The 22,534-nt window shown below is 52.7% G+C and overlaps 2 protein-coding genes across 2 annotated transcripts; one reads left to right on the top strand and one right to left on the bottom strand.

Annotated features, from left to right (window-relative positions):
* Positions 1 to 548: 548 nt before the first annotated feature.
* On the bottom strand, positions 549 to 2,975 carry DNAJC5G (DnaJ heat shock protein family (Hsp40) member C5 gamma). Its single transcript, XM_054566215.1, has 4 exons — positions 2,863 to 2,975; positions 2,355 to 2,568; positions 2,014 to 2,158; positions 549 to 688 (listed from the first exon to the last, which is right to left on the bottom strand). The coding sequence occupies exons 1-4, from the start codon at positions 2,973 to 2,975 to the stop codon at positions 621 to 623; spliced, it is 540 nt and encodes a 179-aa protein (XP_054422190.1). The 3' UTR covers positions 549 to 620.
* An 11,560-nt stretch (positions 2,976 to 14,535) lies between these two features.
* Positions 14,536 to 22,102, top strand: SLC30A3 (solute carrier family 30 member 3). Its single transcript, XM_054566217.1, has 8 exons — positions 14,536 to 14,638; positions 18,536 to 18,717; positions 19,144 to 19,290; positions 19,387 to 19,540; positions 20,105 to 20,303; positions 20,557 to 20,662; positions 20,888 to 21,022; positions 21,954 to 22,102. Exons 1-8 carry the CDS (start codon positions 14,544 to 14,546, stop codon positions 22,100 to 22,102), a joined length of 1,167 nt encoding a protein of 388 aa, XP_054422192.1. The 5' UTR covers positions 14,536 to 14,543.
* The last annotated feature ends 432 nt before the right edge of the window (positions 22,103 to 22,534 follow it).

Consider the following 22,534-nt stretch of genomic DNA (forward strand, 5'->3'; position numbering starts at 1 on the left):
CCAACGGGTGCTGAGCTGCCAGCTGCAGTTCAGGGACAACCCAAAGGCAGGATTAGTGCCCTAAGCCTCCGACGCATTCACGCTTTTCGTAAGCAGACTCACGGCGGCAGGGAATGAGGCTGGCAATACCCAGCATAGGGGCCCCAGGAGAAGGCGAGAGCAGCCCAGCAGAGCACGCTGCCTTAGGAACAAGTCTGAGGCTAAGAGTTCCCGATACACAGAGTTGCCAAGGAGGGTATGCTGGTACCACAGCTCTGGGACAGGGTCCACTCTGCTCAGCTTCCGGGATCTTGGTGAAGATGGCACAAGTGACTCAGGGACCCTACCCAGCTGACTCTGGCTAAAATCCCAAGGAAGGCACAGGAAAAAGGAAGCTTGGGGAAAAGTCTGCCGCCTCTGCCTGAGACCTCCTAAGGGTAGGCATGGGAGGTCTGTCCTGGAGCAGGTTACCACTGGGACTGGAGCCAAAAAGAGGAGTAGCTGGGTGACCCTGGATCACTAGGGTCAGTGACACCATCAAGAACAGAGACTGCATCCTCACTGAGGTGGGCGCCACCAATGCTTCTAGAGTTGGATTCTTACAAGAAGAGGGACAAATGAGGGTCAATGTCAGAACAGAGCTACTTGCTCCTCTCTGGAACGTGACCAGTTGCCTGGGCAGCAGAAGGCACCTCTATTGGGTCAGCACCTAAGGACAGAAGTTGGCGTCTTATTGACCAGAAGGACCGAGTATCCAGAATGTAAAGCAAACACCCCCATAGGTAAGGATATAGACACTTATAGTGCATACTGTGAGGCAGCGATTTTCAACCTTTTTCATCTGATGGCACACATAAACTAATTACCAAAATTCTTGATACACCAAAAATATATTTTTTCCAATCTGACAAAAAAAATAGATATAATTTTGACTCATTCACACTGGATGCCTATTGTGTTGGCTGTTGTCATTTATTTACTTGACAAACTAAGGGGAAAGAGGTCCGTGCCCCTGACTAAATAGTCAGGTATTGCATGCTTTAAAAATTCTGGCGGCTCACCGGTTGAAAATCACTGCTTTAAGGGTATAAGTTTTCCATGGATGTCTCATCTAAAGTTAGTGTATATTCTCGTCTTATCCTTTAATTATTGCTGCATTTCAGTTTTCATACCTCACTCTTCTTCATCTTTTAATCATCTTCACTATAACTAGCTTCCCCTCTTCTAAAATTTTCTTTGTTTTCTACGATGTAATTAAAAAAATATATACACACTTAGTAACAATTTTTTTGCCCACTTGTGAGAAAATTATTGCTTTGCAGTTACACATTAGCATCATTAGGTGGTACTAGTGTGGATTTCAGTCAACTCCAACTAGTTGGAGTGGAGAAACCATATTTTGGTGTTTATAATGCACACTTTTTTGCCCAAATTTTTTAGGGAAACACAAGAATGAGCATTATACATAGGTAGTACTAATTCCATATCTATATAAATGTTTTTAATTCTTTCACTTAAAAGTGTAACTCTAGAAAGCAATGATATCCATATGCAAAATAATACCCTGGAATATGATAATCAATTTTACATATAAATTAAAAATTGAATTAAAAAATTAAAATGAAAGATTTTCCCAGAAAGTTTGGGCCAATAACATAGGTCCGCGTTATACACGAAAAAATACCGCGTTATACATGGTACCCTCAGACACTTCATCTTCCTTTTTGCGTAAACACAGTAAACTACACCCTCTAACTTGTCTTCAGTCACTGCCTTTTCTAGGCACACTCTCCCACCCATTTCTTACCTTACCTCCCACCCATTCCTTATCTTAACTGTCCAGAGACCAACATCTCAATCAATCTGTCAGTTTGTAGCACAAGCCCTTCGGAAACCAAGTGTCTCCCCTTCTTTCTTCACTTTGCCCCAATACCGACTTGAGACTCTCATATTCAGGGGTTCACAGTTTCACTCCCAACCATTTTTTTCATTCCTAATCCAGCTCTCACCCCAGTCCCTGTCTGCGGTTCTCACCTGATCGCGAAGGCTGTGTCTGGACATTCTGCTGCTGTTTTCTCCTCACTATCTCCTCAGACGGCGGCATAAGTGTCCCACAGCAGAAGCAGCAGCAGCAGCAGCAGCAGCAACAGGTGAGCAGAGCGCACAAGAGGACAAGGGTCTAAAAGGGAGGCAAGAATGGCCTCGGTGCAACAGTTCTTGTCTCTGTCTATTCAAGCTCCCCTCCCTCCATCCTCTTAGCACCCAGAAAAGGAGGCAGCGGAAGCATTTGCCCTGGGAGAGGAGGGGCAGGCATCCTAGGTGAGGAGGGTCACCCCTCCTTCCTTGTTATTAAGGGACTGAGAAGAATTCTGTACCTTGAACCAACAACTATTCAGTGTAAAATAGTATGTGACGCCTTCTTCGCCAAAGTGATCATATATATATATTCCCAGTGAGCCATGCTGGTCGTAGATTTTCCGTTTCTTAGGGTCGCTCAGTACGGCGTGGGCTGTGTTGATCTCTTTGAATATTTCTGCTGCTTGGGTGTCCCCTGGATTCTTGTCTGGATGATACTTCAAGGCCAGTCTCCTACCCAGGCAATACCCAAAAGGGAGGTGGGGACAGAATAGGGAGAAGCTAGGTAGGGAGGGTTAGGGTGAATGACAGGGATGGTTTCTAGATAGTGAACAAGGAACGCAATAGATACGGGACAAAGAATGGAGGCGAACAGCCCAAGTCTAAATTCCTTCCCATGCCACGCTGAAGAGGAGGGTGGCCCCTTCCAGTTTGAAAGTAGGTTTTTGAAATGGGCCGCCGCAAGGTAGAAAAAAATGGGTTTAAGGGGGGAAATTCCAGGGTTTGAAAAGGGGCTGAGGTCTGAACCTGTAGGCCTTTTTGATGTCTTCAGGTGAGGCACCCTTCTTAAGCTCCAGCACTGCATAGAGGGTTGTTCCAGTTTTGGACAGCCGGCGGGCTGCCTCTTCCACGTGAGACATGACCTGGGTTGGAGGAGGAGAAGCATCTGTGAGCACTTCCACAGGGGAGGCTGCAGAGGTGGGGACTGCCAGTGACAGGAAGCTCACCGTCTTCAGGGACTAGGTGGGTAAGTTGACTACAAAGGGACAAGTATAAGACAGCAGTGAGTGGGATCTATAACTAGCAGGAGCATGCAGGTGACCAGGACAGACATTCCAATACAAATGAAAGAGGAAACATCTCACATTTCCCAGTGTCTTTCAGCTACACAGACCTCCAGGCATCCTAGAGGATTGTAAACAACGGGAGGTCTCAACGCCAGAAGAAACTGATGTTGCCCAGAGCTACTAGTACCTTCAGTAGAGAACCCTGGTCTTGTCCAAACTTATTCTGGGTTTGAGAGAACAGTGCAGCCTCAGTTCCTGAACAGGCTGGGTCAGGATACGGGAGATCCGCAATTCCCAAGGGAGAAACAACTCGGACCAAACCCTGAGCTAAGAGAAGTCAGGGGCCAAAGCCAGGCCACAGGGTAGTGCTTGCAGCTAGGCCAGAGGCTCTGTTCCTCCCTCCGGCCTCCCCTCTTAACTCTTCCCGCCCCTACCCCTCAGAGACAGGGCAGTGGACGCACAGAGGGATGAAGAAGGAAGTGAAAAGGAACAGCTGTAGGGGCCGACCAGCGAGAGACCAGGGAGCAAGACCCCAGAGAGCTGGGAAAGCCTGGGAGGCCATTGCCCAGAAGAACAAAGACAAGAAGCTCAGGAGGGACTGCTCTGGTTCCTCAGGTCCCCTGTGGCTGTATGGCCTCCCCACCAGGCCTGGCACTGTACCTTGCGGTGAGCTCTTCAGACCGGTAGGCCTTATACAACATCCATCAGAGTGTGAAACCTAACAGCGCCGGGGTCCAGCAGCCCACTGCGCCTGCGCACTGCGTCAACACCCCAGGTTGTTTTTTGGCGCCACCGGAAGGTATGGGAGGTGAGGCTCAGTGGGCCCTGGGACTTATTTCACGCGCGGGAAACCTGAGCGTAAGGATAAGCCAGGCACCAGCAGTCGAGGGCAGCGCAACATCTTTTGTAGCCGTTTCCGCCCGTGCAGCCTCCAGGAACATTCCTTCTCTGGTGGGAAGGAATCACCTATCCTGGCCACTGTCCTGGTTCCTGCTCATGAGGAAGGGTAATGGGCTTGCAGAGCGTGGCTGTGTGAGAGGTATGATTGCTGCACATCTTTTTCAAGAGGTACTACCTTTCCAGTCTTCTTTTTCAGAATTTAGGGGTCTCCACTTGGTCCGTCCTTTCCTTTCCGCCTGGAAACTCACGCATATCCTTCAAATTTCCCAGTATTTCTGGGAATCTTTCCTTCATTCCCCCAGTTATTTGCACCTTGTTCTGTCAAAGCAGTTATCCTATTATATTGCAATTATTAGTTTGCACGTTCCTTTAAAACACTATCTTGAACATTTCCAGAAGTTACTACTGTTCTTCAAAAACTCCCTTTAAATACTATTCCATCATGACTATGTACCATAATGTATATAGTCCAGATTGGATAATATTGTTTCTAATCATTTTTAGCATAATGACCTTACAATGAAAATTCTTACTTATCAAGCTTTAAATAAATCTTTTCTTACCCTTGCAGTAGATTCAGTTCCTGGTAGCGGAATTGTTGGGTCAAAATGAAATTTTTTGATGCCCTTGATCCATATTACTCTCTTCCCAGAAAACTACCTAAGTACCAATTGACCAGTTTCCATCCTACCTGCAGGGCATGCACACACCTGTCTCTTCCTGGCCTCACTTCCCATGATCCCCTACAAGAAGTAGTGTTTGCAGCACTAATAATTTGCTGCTTCATGATATTGGAGAGGAGCACTCAATGGCTCCTATAACATGTAATTGAAAACTTTATTAATTCAATAATATCTCTCTGTTACCCCTCTTGTGGCTTTTATCACTCTCTTTTCTTTTTCCTTTGATTTTCTTTGTTATTTTTTCACATTTGTCTTCCCCTCTAAGTTTTAAGTGATAAGTCAATACTACACCCCAAGATATGGGAGCCATCTGAGCAAACTAACTAAGCAGTCCACATGCAGCTGACATAAGAACTGCTGAGTTAACTAATTTATTTCTGTAGGTCTGTGATCAGGGTGGGGATGAAGATCTTTGGCATCACCCACCCAGGTCTTAAGGTTCTGGGTCAGGTGAGTTTAGAGGTTAGTGACTTCAAGTGAAGGAGCTAAAGCTGGCAATTTTTTTGGTGGCTTGTACTGTGCTAGATTTCTCTAACCTCCAACCTTTCATCGCCACTACGGGAAGACAGAACTAGCAGAACAACTCAAGTCATTTCTTCACTAGCGCTGGGAAAAGAGCAGAAGGCATATGAAGTGCAGGGAGCTTACAGCAAATTCCTTACCGCAGATGGCAGGCCCAATGGGATCCTGCCCCTGCCTCTCACTCCCAGCCTATCAAGTGCCACCGTCTCGATTACTTTGGTCTCTGCTACACCGTTTTCCTGTCAGTTCTTTAAGGACGCTGTGTTCCCTGCCATTTCAAGGACTTTTGGCTACACTGCTCCCTCTGCCTGGAGGATTCCCCCCCGGGCTATATGCTATGCCAGCTTCTCATCCTCTGTGGATCTCAGCTTCGTGCCTCCTCAGAGAGGCCTTCTAAATGGAGTTCCACTCCTCTCTCTCTACCTTCTAACACCCTCACGTGGTTTGTGAATATATGTTTATTTGCATGTCGATTTGTTCAACATCTGGCTTCCCCAGTAGACAGTGAACTCCATGAAGGCAAGGACCATGTCTCTTTGTTTACTGTTGTATCCGCAGCACCCAGAACCATGCCTGGCTCGCAGGAAGTAAATAGCTGATTCATTGAATGAGCTACAGCACAGGGAGCCCTCTGCTGGTCCGAAATAGATCCGAAGGTTGACCCATAGCAAGAATTCCCTGGGACATTAGACGGGACTACAGGGCTCGTCTTTCCTCTTGTGGTCCTAGACAAGAAGCAACACGAGGGGCGAAGAAAAAGAGGGCAGTAGTAGAGGCGGTAATGGTGATTCTGAACTCCTTGTTTCTTGTGTGTGTTAATTTTCCTCCAGTTCCTAATACAGTTCCTGGAATACTGTAGGTGCTTGATACACATTAGTTGGTTGCATGAACCAGCGAACCTCTGTGTGCCTTTTCAGAGGTACTTTTATCTAAGTATCTCCTTTGAGCCTCACGACAACCCTGAGAGGTGGTATGATCACATCCCTGCTTTATAGGTATGAGCGCTGAGAAAGAGGGCAAATCAGGTGCTGAGAAGAATTAGTAAACATCTTTCATATCTTGCCAGAGGCTCCAGAATGTTATTGCTTCTTATCATTGCCCTCTGACACTCTAATTAATTCTAATTATAGTTCATGGCTCTTGAAATAGCCATTATCTTTAAGTTTCTGAGCCTCTGCTCTGACTGAAATGACGACACAGCCAGTAGGCTGCAGAGGTGGGGTTCGGGCCCACGAGTCTCCCTGGCACCCTTTGGCCAGAGGCTCTCCACTTTGCCTTCACTTAGAAGCAGGCCCCCTTTGGCTCTGTTTCCTCTTCCAACACCCAGCCCAGAACTAGGGAGAACACGCAAGCCAGGAGTCAGAAGCCCTACTTCTGGGTTTTCTCTCTGGGTCTAACAAGCTGTGTCATCTGGGACGAGTCACATAATCTCTGAGGCTCATTTTCCTCTTCTGTATAAACCTGTGTCATTTCCAGAGTTGATGGCAAGACTAAATTAGATGTGGTGTAAAAAGGATGGAAAAAAATGAAAATAACTATGCTAAAGAAGGAGTACAGACTAAACCTTTCCTGGAATTATTAGCCCTCTTGCCATCCCATGAGTCAGCGATCTTCTAGATTACTACCTCACAGAGCCATTTGGTCTCTCCGGAGGAAACTAAGACGCATCCCTTATTTACCCACAAACAACTAGAGGTTTAGTCATATAGCTGGAATGCACACATACAGACAGCAGACATTGGCATATTTATACCCAAAATATCATGCTCTTGAACATATGCAGTGAGAGAGAGAGATCATAATTTGTCATACGCAACCACCAGGTTCTAGAATTGTGCATTTTTCAAGCAGGAAGGGGCCTCAGAGACTTAATTCTCATCCAATGCCTTTGTTTTGTAATTGAGGAAAATGTGCCCCAGAATGAAGGATTGACCTGTGCAAGGTCAGCCAGGGAGGTTCCAATCTCAGTCTTCGGACTTCAAGGATCAGTGTCTATACTGTGACTGCTTCTTATTCACACCAGCTCCCTTTAAAATCTAGGTTAGAGACAGACCAAAGCTGTAGCTGATATTCTCCTTCTTTCATGTATGATGTCAAGAAATGCCCCTCTTTCCTTCCTCCCAGTTGAAGGCATATATACTACATGTGACCAAAAAATACCACCGGCCCAGTTTATTTGCCCGTCTTCCCCAGAGCAGACATCTCAGGGCAGGAAGTGAAGGGCTTCCAGCCAGAAAGGGCTGCATGCCCCTGTCCTCTCTGACCTGCAACCTCAGCGTCTGCAGACCTAAGGGCAGACTAGCAGGGCACATATTAGAAGGCATTAGCAGTGCAGCCTGCTTACAGCGAATTCCTTACCCATAAAATGGAGATAATAGTACCTACCTCCTAGGGTGTTAGGAGGCTTAAGTATTTAATTTGAACAGTGCTTGGCACATAGTAAGTGCTATCATCATCATCATCATCCTTTCTATCCTATTTCCTTCCAATTTTGTACAGAGAAGTTGCTATTCATTTTGCCTTTGGGAAGAAGGGAAAAATCTGGGTCCTTCTTCAAGATCTGCAAATCGTCATCGGTATCCTTCCACCCACTTTCTGCATCCTTCTGAGCCTTTTAGAAATCCATTTTCTTGTTCTCGTGCCCAGCACCCTGATGCTGCTTTCTGGCTCTTCAAAACGTCCCTGGCAGTCCTCCCCAAGCACTCAGAGCTCCACAATGACCTCTCTTGCTTCCTCTCCTTGCAACATTCCTCATAAAAGTGACTCCATAAAACAATCTGATTCTTAAGGGTTAGGTGGAAAGCAATCTGATTAAAACACTGTAATTCAGCTTTTAGCTCTTGAGAAAGACTATAACGCCTTACCCACTTAATTCTTATTAACACAAAAGGGATAACTGGTGAAGTTTCAGGCTATGTTTTGGGAAGAGACTTTGGGCCAAAAATCACTTCTCTCCTTTCTGTCCCGCTCCACCTATCTCCCGTCTCTTCTCTTCTGCACTCTGCACTACTCCGATCCTCCTCCTGCACCTCTGTGGGGAGCTTCCTTTCTCCCTGCTGGCTCCTGTCCCTTCTTTCACCTCCCAACCGTAGGCTCTCTCCAGGGCTTGGTCTTTAAGCTCTCTTCTTTGGAGAGCCAACCTATGCCATGGTTTCAGCTGCCACAGCAATGCTTTAGTGTCAGTTCAGTGTCATCCACATCCCGGTTCCCATCGTCTCAAAACCATCTTCTAAAATCTGAACTCACGATCTTGCCCCCGACCTGGTTGTTCCTCTTGTTTTCTCAGTTTGGGTTAATGTTATGACTTTCCAAGATAATGATGCTCAAAATCCAAACACCTCTGGGCTCTGGACTCATGGTTTCCATCAAATTCTTGTTAATTTTTAAATGGCTCTTTCATCTGTCCCTTCTTTTCAGCTCCCACAACCTTGAAGCGTTCCAGATAAAGGGTTTCCATATCACGCTGGCTGTTGTCCTAGCCTCCTAACTGTCCTGCATCCTGCCAGTTTTACCCTGGATTCTGCTACCGGATCAAAGTTCATAAAGCAGTGCTTCTGTCATTACTATCCTTTTGGTCTTAACCTATGGGATACAAAACAAACTTTTATATCTGGCAGTGAACTCTACAACTTGGTTCCAACTTACACTTCCAAACTTAGTGTCTGCTATTGCCCTTACGCGAACCTTTCCTAACACTCAGACAGGTCTTTTCCCCTCTAAACATTCCTATACCATTGCTCTCGCACCATTTCCTCTGATGAATTGTTCTTTGCATCCATCAATTCACTTACTCAACAAATATCCGTTAAGCACTGCTATCTGCCCAGTACATTGGATCCGATGATAATTGGTCACACTCTTTTCTGCACTCATAAATTATAGCCCAGTGTGGAAAGCAGACATTTATGGAGTGCTGTCATGTGCCAGGCACTGTTCTAGATGCTGGGGCTACAGCAGTATACAAAACAGAAAGGACTTTCTGTCATCATGGAACTTACATTCTGGTGGGAGGAGATAAACAGTAAACAAAGTAAGTAAAATACATAGTATGTTAGGTGGTAATAATGGCTATGGAGAAACATAACACAGGGGGTGGGGAGAGAGAATTTTTGAGGGGAGATTGCAGTTTTTGAAAGGGTAAGTAGCCCTGGCCGAGTGGCTCAGTTGGAACGGCGTCCAAAAGGCTGTGGGTTCAATCCTTGGTCAGGGCACATAGGAAGGCAACCAATCAATGTTTCTCAGTCTTTCTCTCTCTCTCCCTCTCTCCCTCCCTCCCTTTCCCCCTCCTCTCTCTCAAATCAATAAATATATCCTCAGGTGAGGTTTTTAAAAGACGATAAGCAGATAAGGCCTGAGAAGGTGACACCTGAGTCAGAATCTGAAGTAGATCCTCGAGTGAGTAGTGAAGACACCTGGCAGAGTATATTGCAGGTGGACGAGTGGGTGCAAAGGCCCTGGGGCGGGAATTGCCTGGCGTGTTGTAGGACCTGCACGAAGGCCGGCGTGGCTGGAGAATGAGGCGGCAGGGGAATGAAATGGTATCAGCCAGGGCTGGGTTGTGTGAGGCTTTGCAGGCCAGTGGAAGGCCTGCGGCCGGTGGAGGGATGCACGGGGAGTGATGCAATCTGGCGTGTGTGGTCCAGTCGCTCCACTGAGACGAGGCTGTGGGGCACAAGAGTAGAAGGAAGACACCCAGCAGGTGCCTGGATTCATCAAGAACACAATGGTGGTTTGGACAAGAGTGGGGGCAGGACTTGCTGACAGATTGGCTGGGGGTGAAAATAGGGGAGTCAAGGATGACTCTAACTAAGGTTTCTGGCCTGAGCGAAGGGAAGGATGGAGCTACCGCGTTCTGACAGGAGAGGACTGCTGACAGAGAAGGGCGGGGGTGGGGTGGGGGTCGGGAGCTTGGTTTGAGGCAAAGGAAGCTTGATGTGCCCACTAGACATTAAGGAGGAGAGATCAAGCTGACATTTAGATATTTAAGTTTGGAGTTCAAGTGAGAAATCTGAGAATTACCTTATGAGATGCCTTCTTTTAAAGTTTCTTTTTATTTTTTTAAAGTTTCTTTTTAATAGAAAATTTCAAACACATACAAAAATAGTATAGTACAATAATTCCCCATGTACCCATTACTTAGTTTCAACAACCATTGCTTTCTGCTGTTTCTAGATCGTATTTAAAGCCTCAAGGCTGGATGTGATCTCCATAGGAGGGAGGTGGTAAGAGAAGAGGGTGCCCAAGCCCTGGACTACCCCAACATCACAAGGCTGAGCAGATGAGGAGAAACCAGCAACGGAGACTGACAACAAGCAGTCAGTGAGGTACGAGGAAAACCAGATTACAGTATCCTGGGAGCCAAGAGAAGAAACAATTCCCAAATAACAATTAAAAAAAAGTCCCCACCCAAGGACATGTTTCCATTAATTTTTAAAGAGAGAGGAAGTGTGTATGTGGGGGGCGGGGAGTCAGAGGGAGAAACATTGATGTGAGAGAAAAACATTGATTGGTTGCCTCTATGTAACTCATTGGGGAATTGAACCCACAACCTAGGCATGTACCCTGACCAGGAATCGAACCGACAACCTTGCAGTAGAGTGAACAACCACCAACCGACTGAACCATGGGACCCGGGCCCAAATAACAATGTAATTGCAATATAAGTGCTAGGGAAGAAAAAGTGTGCAGTGAGAATGTATGACATGAGAACAAAGTTTGGGGGTCAGGAAAGGCCTCGCCGAGGAGGTGACATTTAAACTGCAGCTGGCCCTCGTCCTATCTGCAGCTAAAATCCCACTTCCTCCATACTGCTTCCACTCTAAAAAATCGGCTCCTGCTTCTGGGATGGCTTTTTCAGAGACGAAGCGGCAGCCAGTAGGGGGCGCTGGGGACACAGTGATGAGAAAGTTCCTGCTTTCAGGGAGTTTGTACTCTAGCAAGGAGACAGACAAGCAAATGATTTCCTTAAACGTCGCGAGTGGTACAACCACCACATAAGCACAGTGGGTCTTGAGAACATCAGGTAGGGGCACAGAACCCAGCTGGGGGGAATCAGGAAAGGTTTCCTGGAGGTAACATCTGAGCAGTGAATGGCGTGCAGGTTGCCTCCTCTGTGTGTATCCTTCAACCTGGGTTGGAGCTTTTAAGTGTTAACCCCTGTCCACATGCTTGGATTCCAAATCTTGCCTGAGATCTCTAGCCAGCCTAAATCCTGACCTCACCTGGGCTTTACTCTCCTTTTCTATCAAAGTGAACTGGTCTAGCTTGATTCCCCCCACCACCCCAACTGCACCCCAAATCCCCTTCTGACCTGCTCTGCCACTCTCTGCTCTGGAACTGCCATTGACTTCTTTCCTGGAAACATCCAGAGCTTCCTGCCACTATCATGCCTGGGACTAAGAGTGGCCTAAGGACTCGCTTTAGGGAAGATGGGTATCTGACAGGCACTAAGAGAACAGGGGCAAATCAGTAACAAAACACAGCAAAAATGGAAATCTCTTGAAATCAGTGAAAGCCAGGAAAGGAGAGAACACGTTTATCTTGTTCATCAGGAATCCCCGCTATGCTAGCAACGTGCATGGCAGGAAATAAGTGTTCAGTAAATGTTAAATGAATAGTTTTTACAAGACTGCAGTTCGAAGCTGTGTTTCTAACTGCCGCATAATTTTCCCAGCTCTGAGTCAGGTGCAGAATGTCTTTCTCAGGCCGGGCATTCAAGAGAACCCTTTGCAAAGCTCTTCACGCGGCCACTTGATGGCTCTTTGAGAAACAGGTGCGCGCAAGTCTGCCTCGCTGCCAGGCTTCTCTTGCATACGTTTCCAAGGAAAGGCAACTGTTGGTATTCTCCCGCCGGTGTGCCAGCTTCCGGAGGCAGCTCGTTCCAAGGCCCGACACCCAGGGAGCCACGGCAGAGGGCAGGCCTGTAATCCATCTGCTCCGACGCCCCCTTCCCTTCTCCGCCGGCTCGCGGGACGGGCACGTGCCAGCGTCTGTGCACCCCCCCCCACTCCCGCACTCCCCCACCCCCTCTACCCCGGGCTGCTGATGGTCCGCCGTGGGCTGTCCAAGAAGGGAAATCCGGGAGGAAGCCATAGTTGTTACTATCACGTCCCCAGTTGTCGTCATCAGCCGAGGCGTGCCTAAGAAGCCCCTTCTCCCGCAGAGGGCCCCGCGGTTTCTTCCAGGGCTCGATCTCGCCTGCCACGGCCACTTGGGGCGGGGCTCCCGCAGCCGAGCCCTGTAGTGCCCAGCGGCCCCTCCGCGTCCCAGCGCCAAGGCTCTCAGAGTCCGGGCAGTGCCAGGCCTGCTGTGGGGCTTAGAAAACCGACGGCGCCAGGCGGCACGGGCCCGGGCCCTGGCGCCGGCGGGCGGGGACCTGAGTTCCACACTGGCCCTGACACGGACCAACAAGGTGACCTTAGCTCCTGGCTTCACCTCCCGCCGCCAGGGTCTGCCCCGCTCTAACTCAAACAAGGAGCTGAGGTCCTATGCCTCTAGGAGAGGATGAAGGGAGAACGCCACTCTTCTCGCCGCGCGTGGGCTTCGGGCGGGGAGTGGGGTGAGGGCGCCGGCCGCGGGCGCGGCGCGAGTAGCGGCGCCGCGCCGTGGGCTCGGGCAGACCCTCTTGCTGTTCTTTTTCGCGCGGCTCCCCGGCGCAGCGCGGTACCTACGCACACGCAGCCCGCAAAGCCTGGCGCCGGCGGCGCTCTCCCCCGCTCGAGCCGCGGGCCCGCGCCCAGCTCGCTCGCCGAATCCGTTCACGCCTCACCTCCTCCGCGGAGCTCGCCGGGGTTAACCCCGTCACTTCCAACTCTATCTGGCACGTGTTCCAGTTTCTTGTTTCTAGAAGTGTATACGTGGTCTTATTGTTTGGAATAACAATAATGATGTCCCTAAATTCAGGACGCCCAGTATGGACTGAGGGTGAGGTTGATGGGTTCCTTGCCTGGGCTTACTAACCACACCCACCCTCCCCGCTTCCCCGTCCGTGCTTCGCTCTTCCCCCTCCTCTCACGGACCCCAGCTTTACCCCCAGTCACAGCTTGAAGTGCACAGTCCGGTTGCCACCCCCTTTTTAATCTACAGTGACAGCAGGTGTGAGGGGCAGACGGCATTGAGCGTTTGAAGCTTCGGCTCCAGGCTCGGCCACCGACTTTGCTGCAAGTCGCTCCCTGCTTCCGCTAAAAGGAGGCAGAATGAGCTAATGCGCAGGAAGGTACTACAGGTTCGAGGTAACGAATCACCTGTTGGCAAGCTGACCACAGCCTCCCTCCAGGAGCAGTGGCTTGTGACCCCAGAGAGACGGGGCACTCGCTTGCTCCTCCCTCCTTCAGCTGCCCCAGAATTCTGAGTAACAAGACCGCACTCTCTTTGGTCATCAGTGTAGTTTGTGACCTGAAGCAGGAGGGGACAGAGGACGGGGTTCCCGCCCCAGCCCTGCATTCACTGGCTGCATACCCTGGACACTTCTTTCTCTGGGACTCAGTTCACTCATCCGGAAAATAGAGATAATAATGGATGGAAGGGGATCAGGAAGCTTTTTGTCATCCAAAGTCTCTGTATAAAAATAAATAATAATGAACGGTACAGCGCTTGGCAGCAGACTGAGCTCACGAATTCTGACCCCGCATCCTCCACAGAGTGGTTTCTGGCTGGAGTTCCTGGAGTTCTCCCAGACGATCACACTACTCACCCCACATTCTTTCTGGTTCTCTCGAGATAGGTAATGGATCCACACCTGCTTCTGCCTCCGTGTAGGGGGCAGGGGTCACGGGATGACCAGGTGTCAGGAGCGGAGATGTCCCGGCGCCGGCTTGCAAGGGGCAGTGGTCTTCGGGTGAAGGTTGGTCCGGGAGGTCCCGCGGCTGGAGGAGCTCGGCGTGGAGCCGGTGGGCGGGGCTTGGGTGGGCGGGGCTAGTCCCCCGAGAGGGCGCGGGCTCTGGAAATCAGGGGTCTTCGGACCCGGAGAGGCCGAGGCCGCAGAGGGCTCCCGCCCCATCCCACCTGGCTCCCGCGCTGGGCAGTGGGCTTTGGCTACGGGGGTAGGGCTGCGGGGGCGGGGCTTAGGCGTGAGGGGCGAGGCCGGGTAGCCTGGAGGCGGGGCTTGGGGAGCTCGCCCCATTCGGGGCGGGGCTCCGGCGGCCGCGGGATCTGCAGTTCAGACACCCCACGCCACAGGCGCCGCAGTTCCCTCCACTCTGGTGGCCCCGCCGCTCTGCGGGGAGTCCGGGGGTCGGCTGGCCTCTTGGACTTGGCAGGGGGCCGGCCCCACCTCTCCCTCCCTCGGTGGGGCCTAGACGGCCGGGGCCGCGAGGACATGGAGCCCGTTCCCGCCACGGGGGGCTCGGAGACTACTCGCCTGGTGAGCCCCCGGGACCGCGGCGAAGCAGGTGGCGGCCTGCGTTTGAAGAGGTAGGACAGACCTGGGCTAGCCCTCGGCCAGCCGGCCGCCGGGGTGCGCCACCCTCCTGCCATCCGTCCGTTTCGTTGTCTCCCTCGGCGCGGCCCGGGCCGGCTGCCCCAGCGCCCCGCGACCCCTCGGCTTCGCGGCGCCCCGCTCCCTCCTCTGCGGCCACACAGACCCCGACCCCCGCCGCTCGGCAGGCCCGCTACGCGCTCTCCCAGCCACACTCTTCCTCCCGGTCCGGCGAAGCGGCTCCCCGGCCCGCCCCCCGAGCCGCCGCATCCCTCCGCCGCCCCCGCCGCCTCCGGCTGCCCCACGAGCGACTGCCCTCCGTCGGACCGGAGTCCGTGGCAGGCGCCCCGATGTCCGCAGTGCTCCGGGGCCCTGGCGGTGGGAGCACCCGTCGCCTAGGCTTCGGAGCCCCATCGGCAGGCCCCCAGCCCCTCGCTCCGCGCGCTCGGGCTCAGGGCGTCCCCTCCAGCCGTGGCCAGCCGTGGGCTCCCGGACCGAGCATGGGCCCGGGCCCCGCGGCGGCTCTTCCGGGCCCCTGGGGGCGGCGGGCAGGAGGAAGCGAGGGGGCGATGAGGAAGGAGCAGGTGCGGGCTGGGCGGCAGGGGGTATTCCGGGCTGCGCACAGACGGGGCCGGGGGCGGCGAGGTGTGAAATGAGGCGCGCGGAGCGGCCGGGACAGCGGGCCGGGGGCGGCGGGAGAACCGCCTCCGCGTCCCGCCGGCCTCCCGCGCGGCGCCCGCCGGCTCTGTCCGCCTTGCCTTTCCGAGCGCCCGAGCCAGGCCCTCCTTGGCCACCTTCGCTGGCCATTTTGTCTGCTGGCCAACCGTCCGTTTGTCTCTTTTCTCATCTTTCCCCATCTTTCTGTTTCCCTCTCAGCCCATCTCCTTTTGTCTGATATGGTGTCTCTGTATGTGTTTCTGGATCCTTCTCTGGGTGGGGGCTGTAAACCCGTGTGGGTCGGGGAGCAGAAGGAGGGAGGACTCCGTCTGACTCCTTTCTGCAGGGCACTGCAGACGTGGGCGGCTGTGGGGGCTCCAGCCGTGGCCTGGGCATCTCTTCCCATATCCTGTCGACTCTGCTTCAGACCATCTTCCCTCCCTACATCTCCTGCCCCGCTCAATATTATTTGTTGTTTGTTGGAGGTTTCAGAGGGTTAGGAGAGAAAACTGCTTTCCCTTGTCTCTAAACAGCAGATACAGCCCCCACCCCCCCACCCCCCGCCGCCATACACACGCACACTCACACACTAACAATGAGGTTCTTTAGGGCCCAATTCCTGCAGAACAAAAGGGAGCAGCCTGTTGATGGGTGGCTCCCTCGGTGTCCGGCTGCACTGTGCCTCACAGGACCAGCAAAGGCGTCTCACCCACTGCCCCAAAGCCGCGCAGCCTCTGTCTACTCCCCAGACCCATAGCCCTGTCTCCCAGCTCATCTTCATTCTCATATGACCATTAGTCACCAAATCCTGCAGTATATTCTGAAAGAGGCTCTTCCCTACCTGCCTAACCCCTCCTCTAGAAGTCTGCTCAGGGAGCCTCTGGCCTGGTCTGTTCTGGACCCTTCCATCGCCTCTCCTCTCCCAGACGCACATCAGCAAGGGCATCTCAGGGCTCAGGGAAGATATGTGAAATCAATCAGTTGTACTTCCCTTTATGTTCCTTAGAGTTCATCACCTTCCTCCTCTGCCCTTTCCCTGGCTCCTCATAGTTAAACTCCCTGCTGAGCATCTTGTCATTGTCATTCCATGTGTTTGGATGCCCCTTCTCCACCTACGTCTCATCTTCTACATTTCTCCCTCTGTGGCGTTCTCCTCACCCCCAGTAGAGTTGGTCCCTCCCCGCCTATGCTCCGAAGTCCTTTGTTCATAAGGCTCCTGGCCCTGGCCTCTCTGCATAGTAAGTCATTTGTGACACATCTGTCTCTCCTGCTAGATTGGGCTTCAGCATGTGTACACTGCCTGGCACAGCTTGTTGAAGAACGAGGTGGGTTTCAAAGCCACCCCTATCTCCCCTTAGTCTCCGAAAACACACCTAGAATCACACACATCCAGATTCTAAGTCTTGGAAGGGAATTCCCAGAAATGAATCGACTTACCAGCACTCGAATTTTCCCTACAAGCGCCAAAGGTCTCCCCACTTCCCTCACACCTTAATTCGCTCACTTGGAAGAGCTTTCCTGAGCCAGGAGGCCCCAGGCACCCCTCCTTACTTTACTGCTGTGATTCACGTTTCTATCTGGAGCCTTCATGTTCACTCATTGGTATTCTTGTCACACTTCTGTGACTATTTCTAGGACTGTATTTTTCTATTTAGGTCCTTTATTCTGTAGAAAGTTCTGTCCTTGCCGGGGTTCAGGTTGGGCAGCAGTGAGGGTGAGAATTGGGCCAGAATGGGCTTAAAGCCCAGTCAGCCTGCGCTCAGCCTCTGACGTTCCCCAGATGAAGCCCTCAGCCCCAGTCATCTGTCAAGGGAGGTCTATGGCCCTGTGCCTTCACAGTGGCCTCAGCTGGGTGCTTATGTTCAGACCGAGGTCCAGCTAACGTGCGGCAGGCTCCAAAGCCAATGTTCCTACTGCCACCATCTCCAGTCACAGCATCCTGCACACCGTCCTCCCCATGACAACCCAGCTCTGGAACCCGGCCATTAGCTCTCTGTGCCAGGAGCCTCAGACTTCTTGGGTCCCAACATTCCACTCCTCCCTTAAAGGGCCGCACTTCAGCAGCGCGCCTGGAGAGGGAAGGTGAAGGGCCTGGGAGTGGAGGCACAGGCCGTGGGGCTGGGAAGTAGGAGACGCCGAGGGCAGGATCCTGTGCGGAGTCCTGCCCCACACCGTCACGCCACCTTCCCTTCCTGTGGCCTCTGTCTGGTGTGCGCGCTTCGTCTTCATTCAAGTCCTCCCTGTCCTTCAAGGGCCTTCTCATGGTGCCTCCTTCAGTTTTTCCCTGACTTCCTCATTAGAATCATCATGTTTCTCTATCAGAGCCCTGATGTCACGTTAGCTGCTCTAAGGGCTATCACTACCTTCTGGACACATTTGTCTGCTCCCAGAGATCAGAACGAATTCTGTTGGACGATTTGCTCATTTGCTGTGCCTTATGGTGCCTATCATAATGGATTGAACTGGTTGGAATCCAGTCTCAGCTCTACCACCAACTAGCTGTGTGGCCTCCATAAGTCCTCTCCCTCTCTGAGCCTCATACCTCTAATTCTTCTTCTTCATCTCCATCTTCATCGTCATCATCTTTCTTCTTCCTCTTCTTCTTCTCCTCTGCCTCCTCCTCCTCTTCCTTCTTTTAGAAAGATAGATTGCTTTCAATTAGTTTTAACCCTAAAGCTTTAAAAAGTGGAATCAATCAGAAGGCAAGCATATAGGGGAATAATTTTGCCAGCACTTCTCTTGTACACTCATATTTTAGATTCTCCTTTGGAGTAAAACAGGCTCAACTGTTTACAAGGTAATTTCGGAGTTGTAAACTCTCCGTGTTTCCTCACGGTGCTCCCCCACTGAATTTTGGTCACCACGATCAGACAGACAGAAAGTGTGAGGACCCTTTTCTCTTGCACCTGCACTGGAACCTTAGGAGCGGACCGCAGCTGCTCCAGGTCTGTCCAATAGAGGCATGGCTCGTACTTCTAATTTCTTCAATAAGATGTTAGACTGGCCGCCTCTAAGGTGCTTTCCAGCTGTGAAATGTTTAAGAAAAGGAAAGGAAGGCTGAGATCCAGGTGTTCGTTTAGGCCCCATCTCTCGTGTGGCCCCCTGCCCACAAGGTCCCAGGCTTGGCCAGGCCCTGGGAAGGAGTGAAAGATGGGCCGCGTTGGGCGAAGCCAGGCCGCAGGATCCAGGGTCTGAGAGCGGGCTGGGCCCCAGGTGAACCGCGTTGCCTGCCGCAGTCTCTTTACAGAGCCCTCAGAGCCCCTGCCCGAGGAGCCCAAACCTGTGGAGATGCCCTTCCACCACTGCCACAGGGACCCCCTGCCACAGCCGGGTCTCACCCCCGAGAGGCGGCAGGCACAGAGGCAGCTCTGTGCCGCCTGCGCCGTGTGCTGCGTCTTCATGGCCGGGGAGGTGGTCGGTAAGTTGGAGAGCTGCTCCTCCAAGCCCATCCTCCCGGCGCCTGCCTGAGCCGCTCCCCGCTCACAGTCCCCGGGGTGTTCCTGGGTGGTGACGCAGAGAAGATGGCGATGGCTGGGACGCGGCAGTTGGGAGCCTGGGACCCCAGAGTAGGCGAGAGTGAGGGACAGCACCAGGGGAAGTTCAGGGCGAGGTCCAGGGCTGCCTTCCGTGGTAACTGCTCTTTTAAAAGCCCTATTTTCTTGTTATTAAAATATGTCACTGTAGAAAAGCTAGAAAGTGTGGGTAAGTGAAAAGAAGAAAATAAAACTCTCTGTAATCCCATCCCCCGTGAAAAGTCACGGCTCACATTCGGGTGCCTGGCCCCATTCCCATGCCGGCGCACCCACCCTGCAGAACCAGACCGTACATCGTTGTACCCTTGCAGGCGGGTATTTGGCACACAGCCTGGCCATTATGACCGATGCAGCCCACCTGCTGGCAGACGTGGGCAGCATGGTGGGCAGCCTCTTCTCCCTTTGGCTCTCTACCCGTCCAGCCACCCGCACCATGACCTTTGGCTGGCACCGCTCCGGTAAGCCTCCTGCATGACCTGGTGACCCTCCAGTCTTGCCAGAGGGTACCTCTTAGGGTCCCCGGCAGGTCTCTGATAGCTTGTCTTCGCCTGCAGAGACTCTGGGGGCTTTGGCCTCTGTGGTCTCCCTCTGGATGGTCACCGGCATCCTCCTGTACCTGGCCTTCATCCGCCTGCTGCACAGCGACTACCACATCGAGGGGGGCGCCATGCTGCTGACCGCCAGCATCGCAGTCTGTGCCAACATGCTGTACGTCCCGTACAGAGCAGGCGCCTTGTAGGGTCCAGGGCAAGGGATCCTCCTCTGGGCTGGGAGAGCTGGCAACACAAACGCAGTCCCCATCAGCCTGCCCTGGGAATGCCTGAGAAGGGTCTGGGGCAGGGACCTAAAATTCAGTCAACAGACACTTGTTAAAGGCCTGCTGTGAGTCCCATCCACTCTTGCTGGGGGCTTTCATCAGTATTATCTCATTGAAAGCTCACACCCGCCCTATGAGGCAGGTTGTATTGCCCCTAGTATACAGTTAATGGAATAGATTTGAGAGGTGACCAGGTGACCTGCCCAGGCCACATAGCTATTGAAGTAGCAGGGCCAGCATCTGAATTCAAATCCCTGGCACCACGTGCTGTATTCTTGGCCCCGGGCTACACTATTAGTCTCTCTTAGACAATGTTGTCTTCTTCCTGGGGCTGGGAAAATAGGGAGAAACTAAGTGGAGAAAGAGCTCTGGGAGGTGGGAGGAGGAGGAGCAGAAATAGGCAGAGGAGGCAGAGGCAGGCCCCCCTGGGCTGAGCTGCTCTGCTTCCCCCTCAGAATGGCCTTTGTGCTGCACCAGGCTGGACCCCCCCACAGCCACGGGTCCAGGGGGGCTGAGTATGCACCGCTGGAGGAAGGGCCCGAGCAGCCGCTGCCCCTGGGGAACACCAGCGTCCGGGCGGCCTTTGTGCATGTGCTGGGGGACCTCCTGCAGAGCCTCGGGGTGCTGGCTGCCTCTATCCTCATCTACTTCAAGGTACTGCCCATCAGGCCCGCCGCAGCGTCCTTCCTCCGGCCCCACAGCCCATCCTCCCCTTCCCAGGACCTGCAGCCTCCCTGCAACCCCACCCCAGCGCCTAGCTCCCCAGGACGTCTAGGGTCACGGTCCCTCTCCCCTGAACAGGGTTCTCAGGTGACTCTTAGGGCCTCTTTGTCCAGGACACCCCTAGATCTTGCTCTGAAAATTCGCTGGTTCCCGCGCTCAGGGGTCTCTCTCTCTGTCTCTCCAGCCTCAGTACAAGGCAGCCGACCCCATCAGCACCTTCCTCTTCTCCATCTGTGCCCTTGGGTCCACAGCTCCCACCCTTCGAGATGTTCTCCGTGTCCTCATGGAAGGTGAGTCCGACCCCACGGCTCCCCGCCCCGCCGGCCCCTCTGACCTCATTGCAGCACTGGGCCCTCTATTCTCCGATGCGTGTTGGAGGGAAGGCTGGGGCTCTGGGGCCGATTCAGGCACCGGGTGAATGGTGGGGATCAACGGGATGAGTGGGGACAGAATGGGGAGGCTGCCCCTGGGCAGGAGCAGCTCTAGAAGGAAGGCTTGGCCGGTGCTGCTTGCAGGTACCCCCCGAAATCTGGGGTTTGAGCCAGTGAGGGATACACTGTTGTCAGTGCCAGGAGTCCGGGCAACTCATGAGCTACACCTGTGGTCCCTGACGCTCACTTACCATGTTGCCTCCGCACATCTGGCCATCGGTGAGTCCACACTGGCCCCAGCCACCTATTCCTAGAAACATGTCTCCCTTTCCCTCCCCCCACAAACTCGGGAAGATAGCCTGAATTACTGGGATCGTTTCAGTCTCTCTCTCCATCTCTGTGTCTGTCTGTCTGTCTGTCTGTCTCTCTCTCACACACACACGTGCATGTTGGAGCCAAAGAGCCCTGGACAGGCTGTTCTGGGGGAGGTTTCACCCTCTTTAAAGTGGGGCAGGGAACCAGTAACCCTTTATAAGATCGCTAGTATCTCCGTGGGATGGGTCCTGGGGATGAGGCGCAGTTAGGTAAATTCCAGCACGTCCACTCAGTGGGATGTCATGTAACTACTAAAAATGACAATTGTGAAGACTGTAGGGCAACTAGGGAAATTGTTTATAGTACAATGCTAAGAGGAAAAAGCTGAATATAAAGTTATATCTACATTATGATTCAACTATTAAAAATATATATGGTGACTCACAAGCTGACAAAGTATTTTTGAGTTTCTTCCAGATGCAGGAAGCAATCAGAGACTTGCAATTTGGATGCCAAAAATATTATACTTTGTGGGATATTTGATGATGTTTCTAAAGGGACAGTGGGACAGAATTTTTAACATCTGGGTTGTCCTGGAAAATTGGGCAGCCTGGCTGCTGAAATGCAGCTGTATACGGATACTCAAAGAACAAAGAGAACAGAAAAATAAGAACAGTTTAGCGTGTTAGCGCAGTCGATTTGGGGTGAGTCTCTCCAACCTTTTCTTAGACATTTTTATGCTTTTCAAACAACACAAAAAGCAAATGAAGCTCCCCGTTGAAGCCTGGCTTGAATGCTCTGCAAGCCCCTGGGTCTCCCCCCACCGATCCTTATCTCAGCCCAGCCTGTTCCCGGCTCCCCTGGGAACCTGCTGTCTCTTATCGCTCCCCCACAGACTCCACGGCGGACCCTGAAGCGGTCCTGGCCGAAGCCACATCCCGGCTCCACTCCCGGTTTGGATTCTCAAGCTCCACCCTGCAGGTCGAGCAGTACCAGCCGGAGATGGCCCAGTGCCTGCGCTGCCGGGAGCCTCCCCAGGCCTGAGCGGGCCCTGCCCTCACCCACTGCCAGGCCCTGGCTCCGCCCCGGACTCTCAGCAGCTGCCTCCTTGCTCTTGGAGAACGGACAGAGCTGGGCCCTTACCCTTCCTCTCTCCCTCCTTCCACCTTCCAACTTCCCAGCCCCAAGCCCCAGTGGGCAAGACCAAAGTATTGGGGGGTGGGGTGGATGTGGGGCGGGAATTGGGCTGAGCAGGGAATCAGCGCAGTGGGGGTGGGGGTGGCAGTCCCGTGGTCCCAGCTCCCCACAGTCTGGGAGCCGCGAGCATCCTTTCCGTGCAGTTCATTTGTCTGCATGGCAGGCTGGCTGGCTGGGCATCTGCCCGTCTGTGTGCTGCTGGTGTGCCTATGCCTGGGGGAGGTCAGCAGGGGCCCCTCCCCACGTGGCCCTCGCCCTGTCTATGCAGGAGCCCCGAAA

The sequence above is a fragment of the Pteronotus mesoamericanus genome, unplaced genomic scaffold (assembly GCF_021234165.1).
Source record: "Pteronotus mesoamericanus isolate MK-2021 breed Mesoamerican mustached bat unplaced genomic scaffold, CSHL_Meso_final contig_101, whole genome shotgun sequence".
NCBI lineage: Eukaryota > Metazoa > Chordata > Mammalia > Chiroptera > Mormoopidae > Pteronotus > Pteronotus mesoamericanus.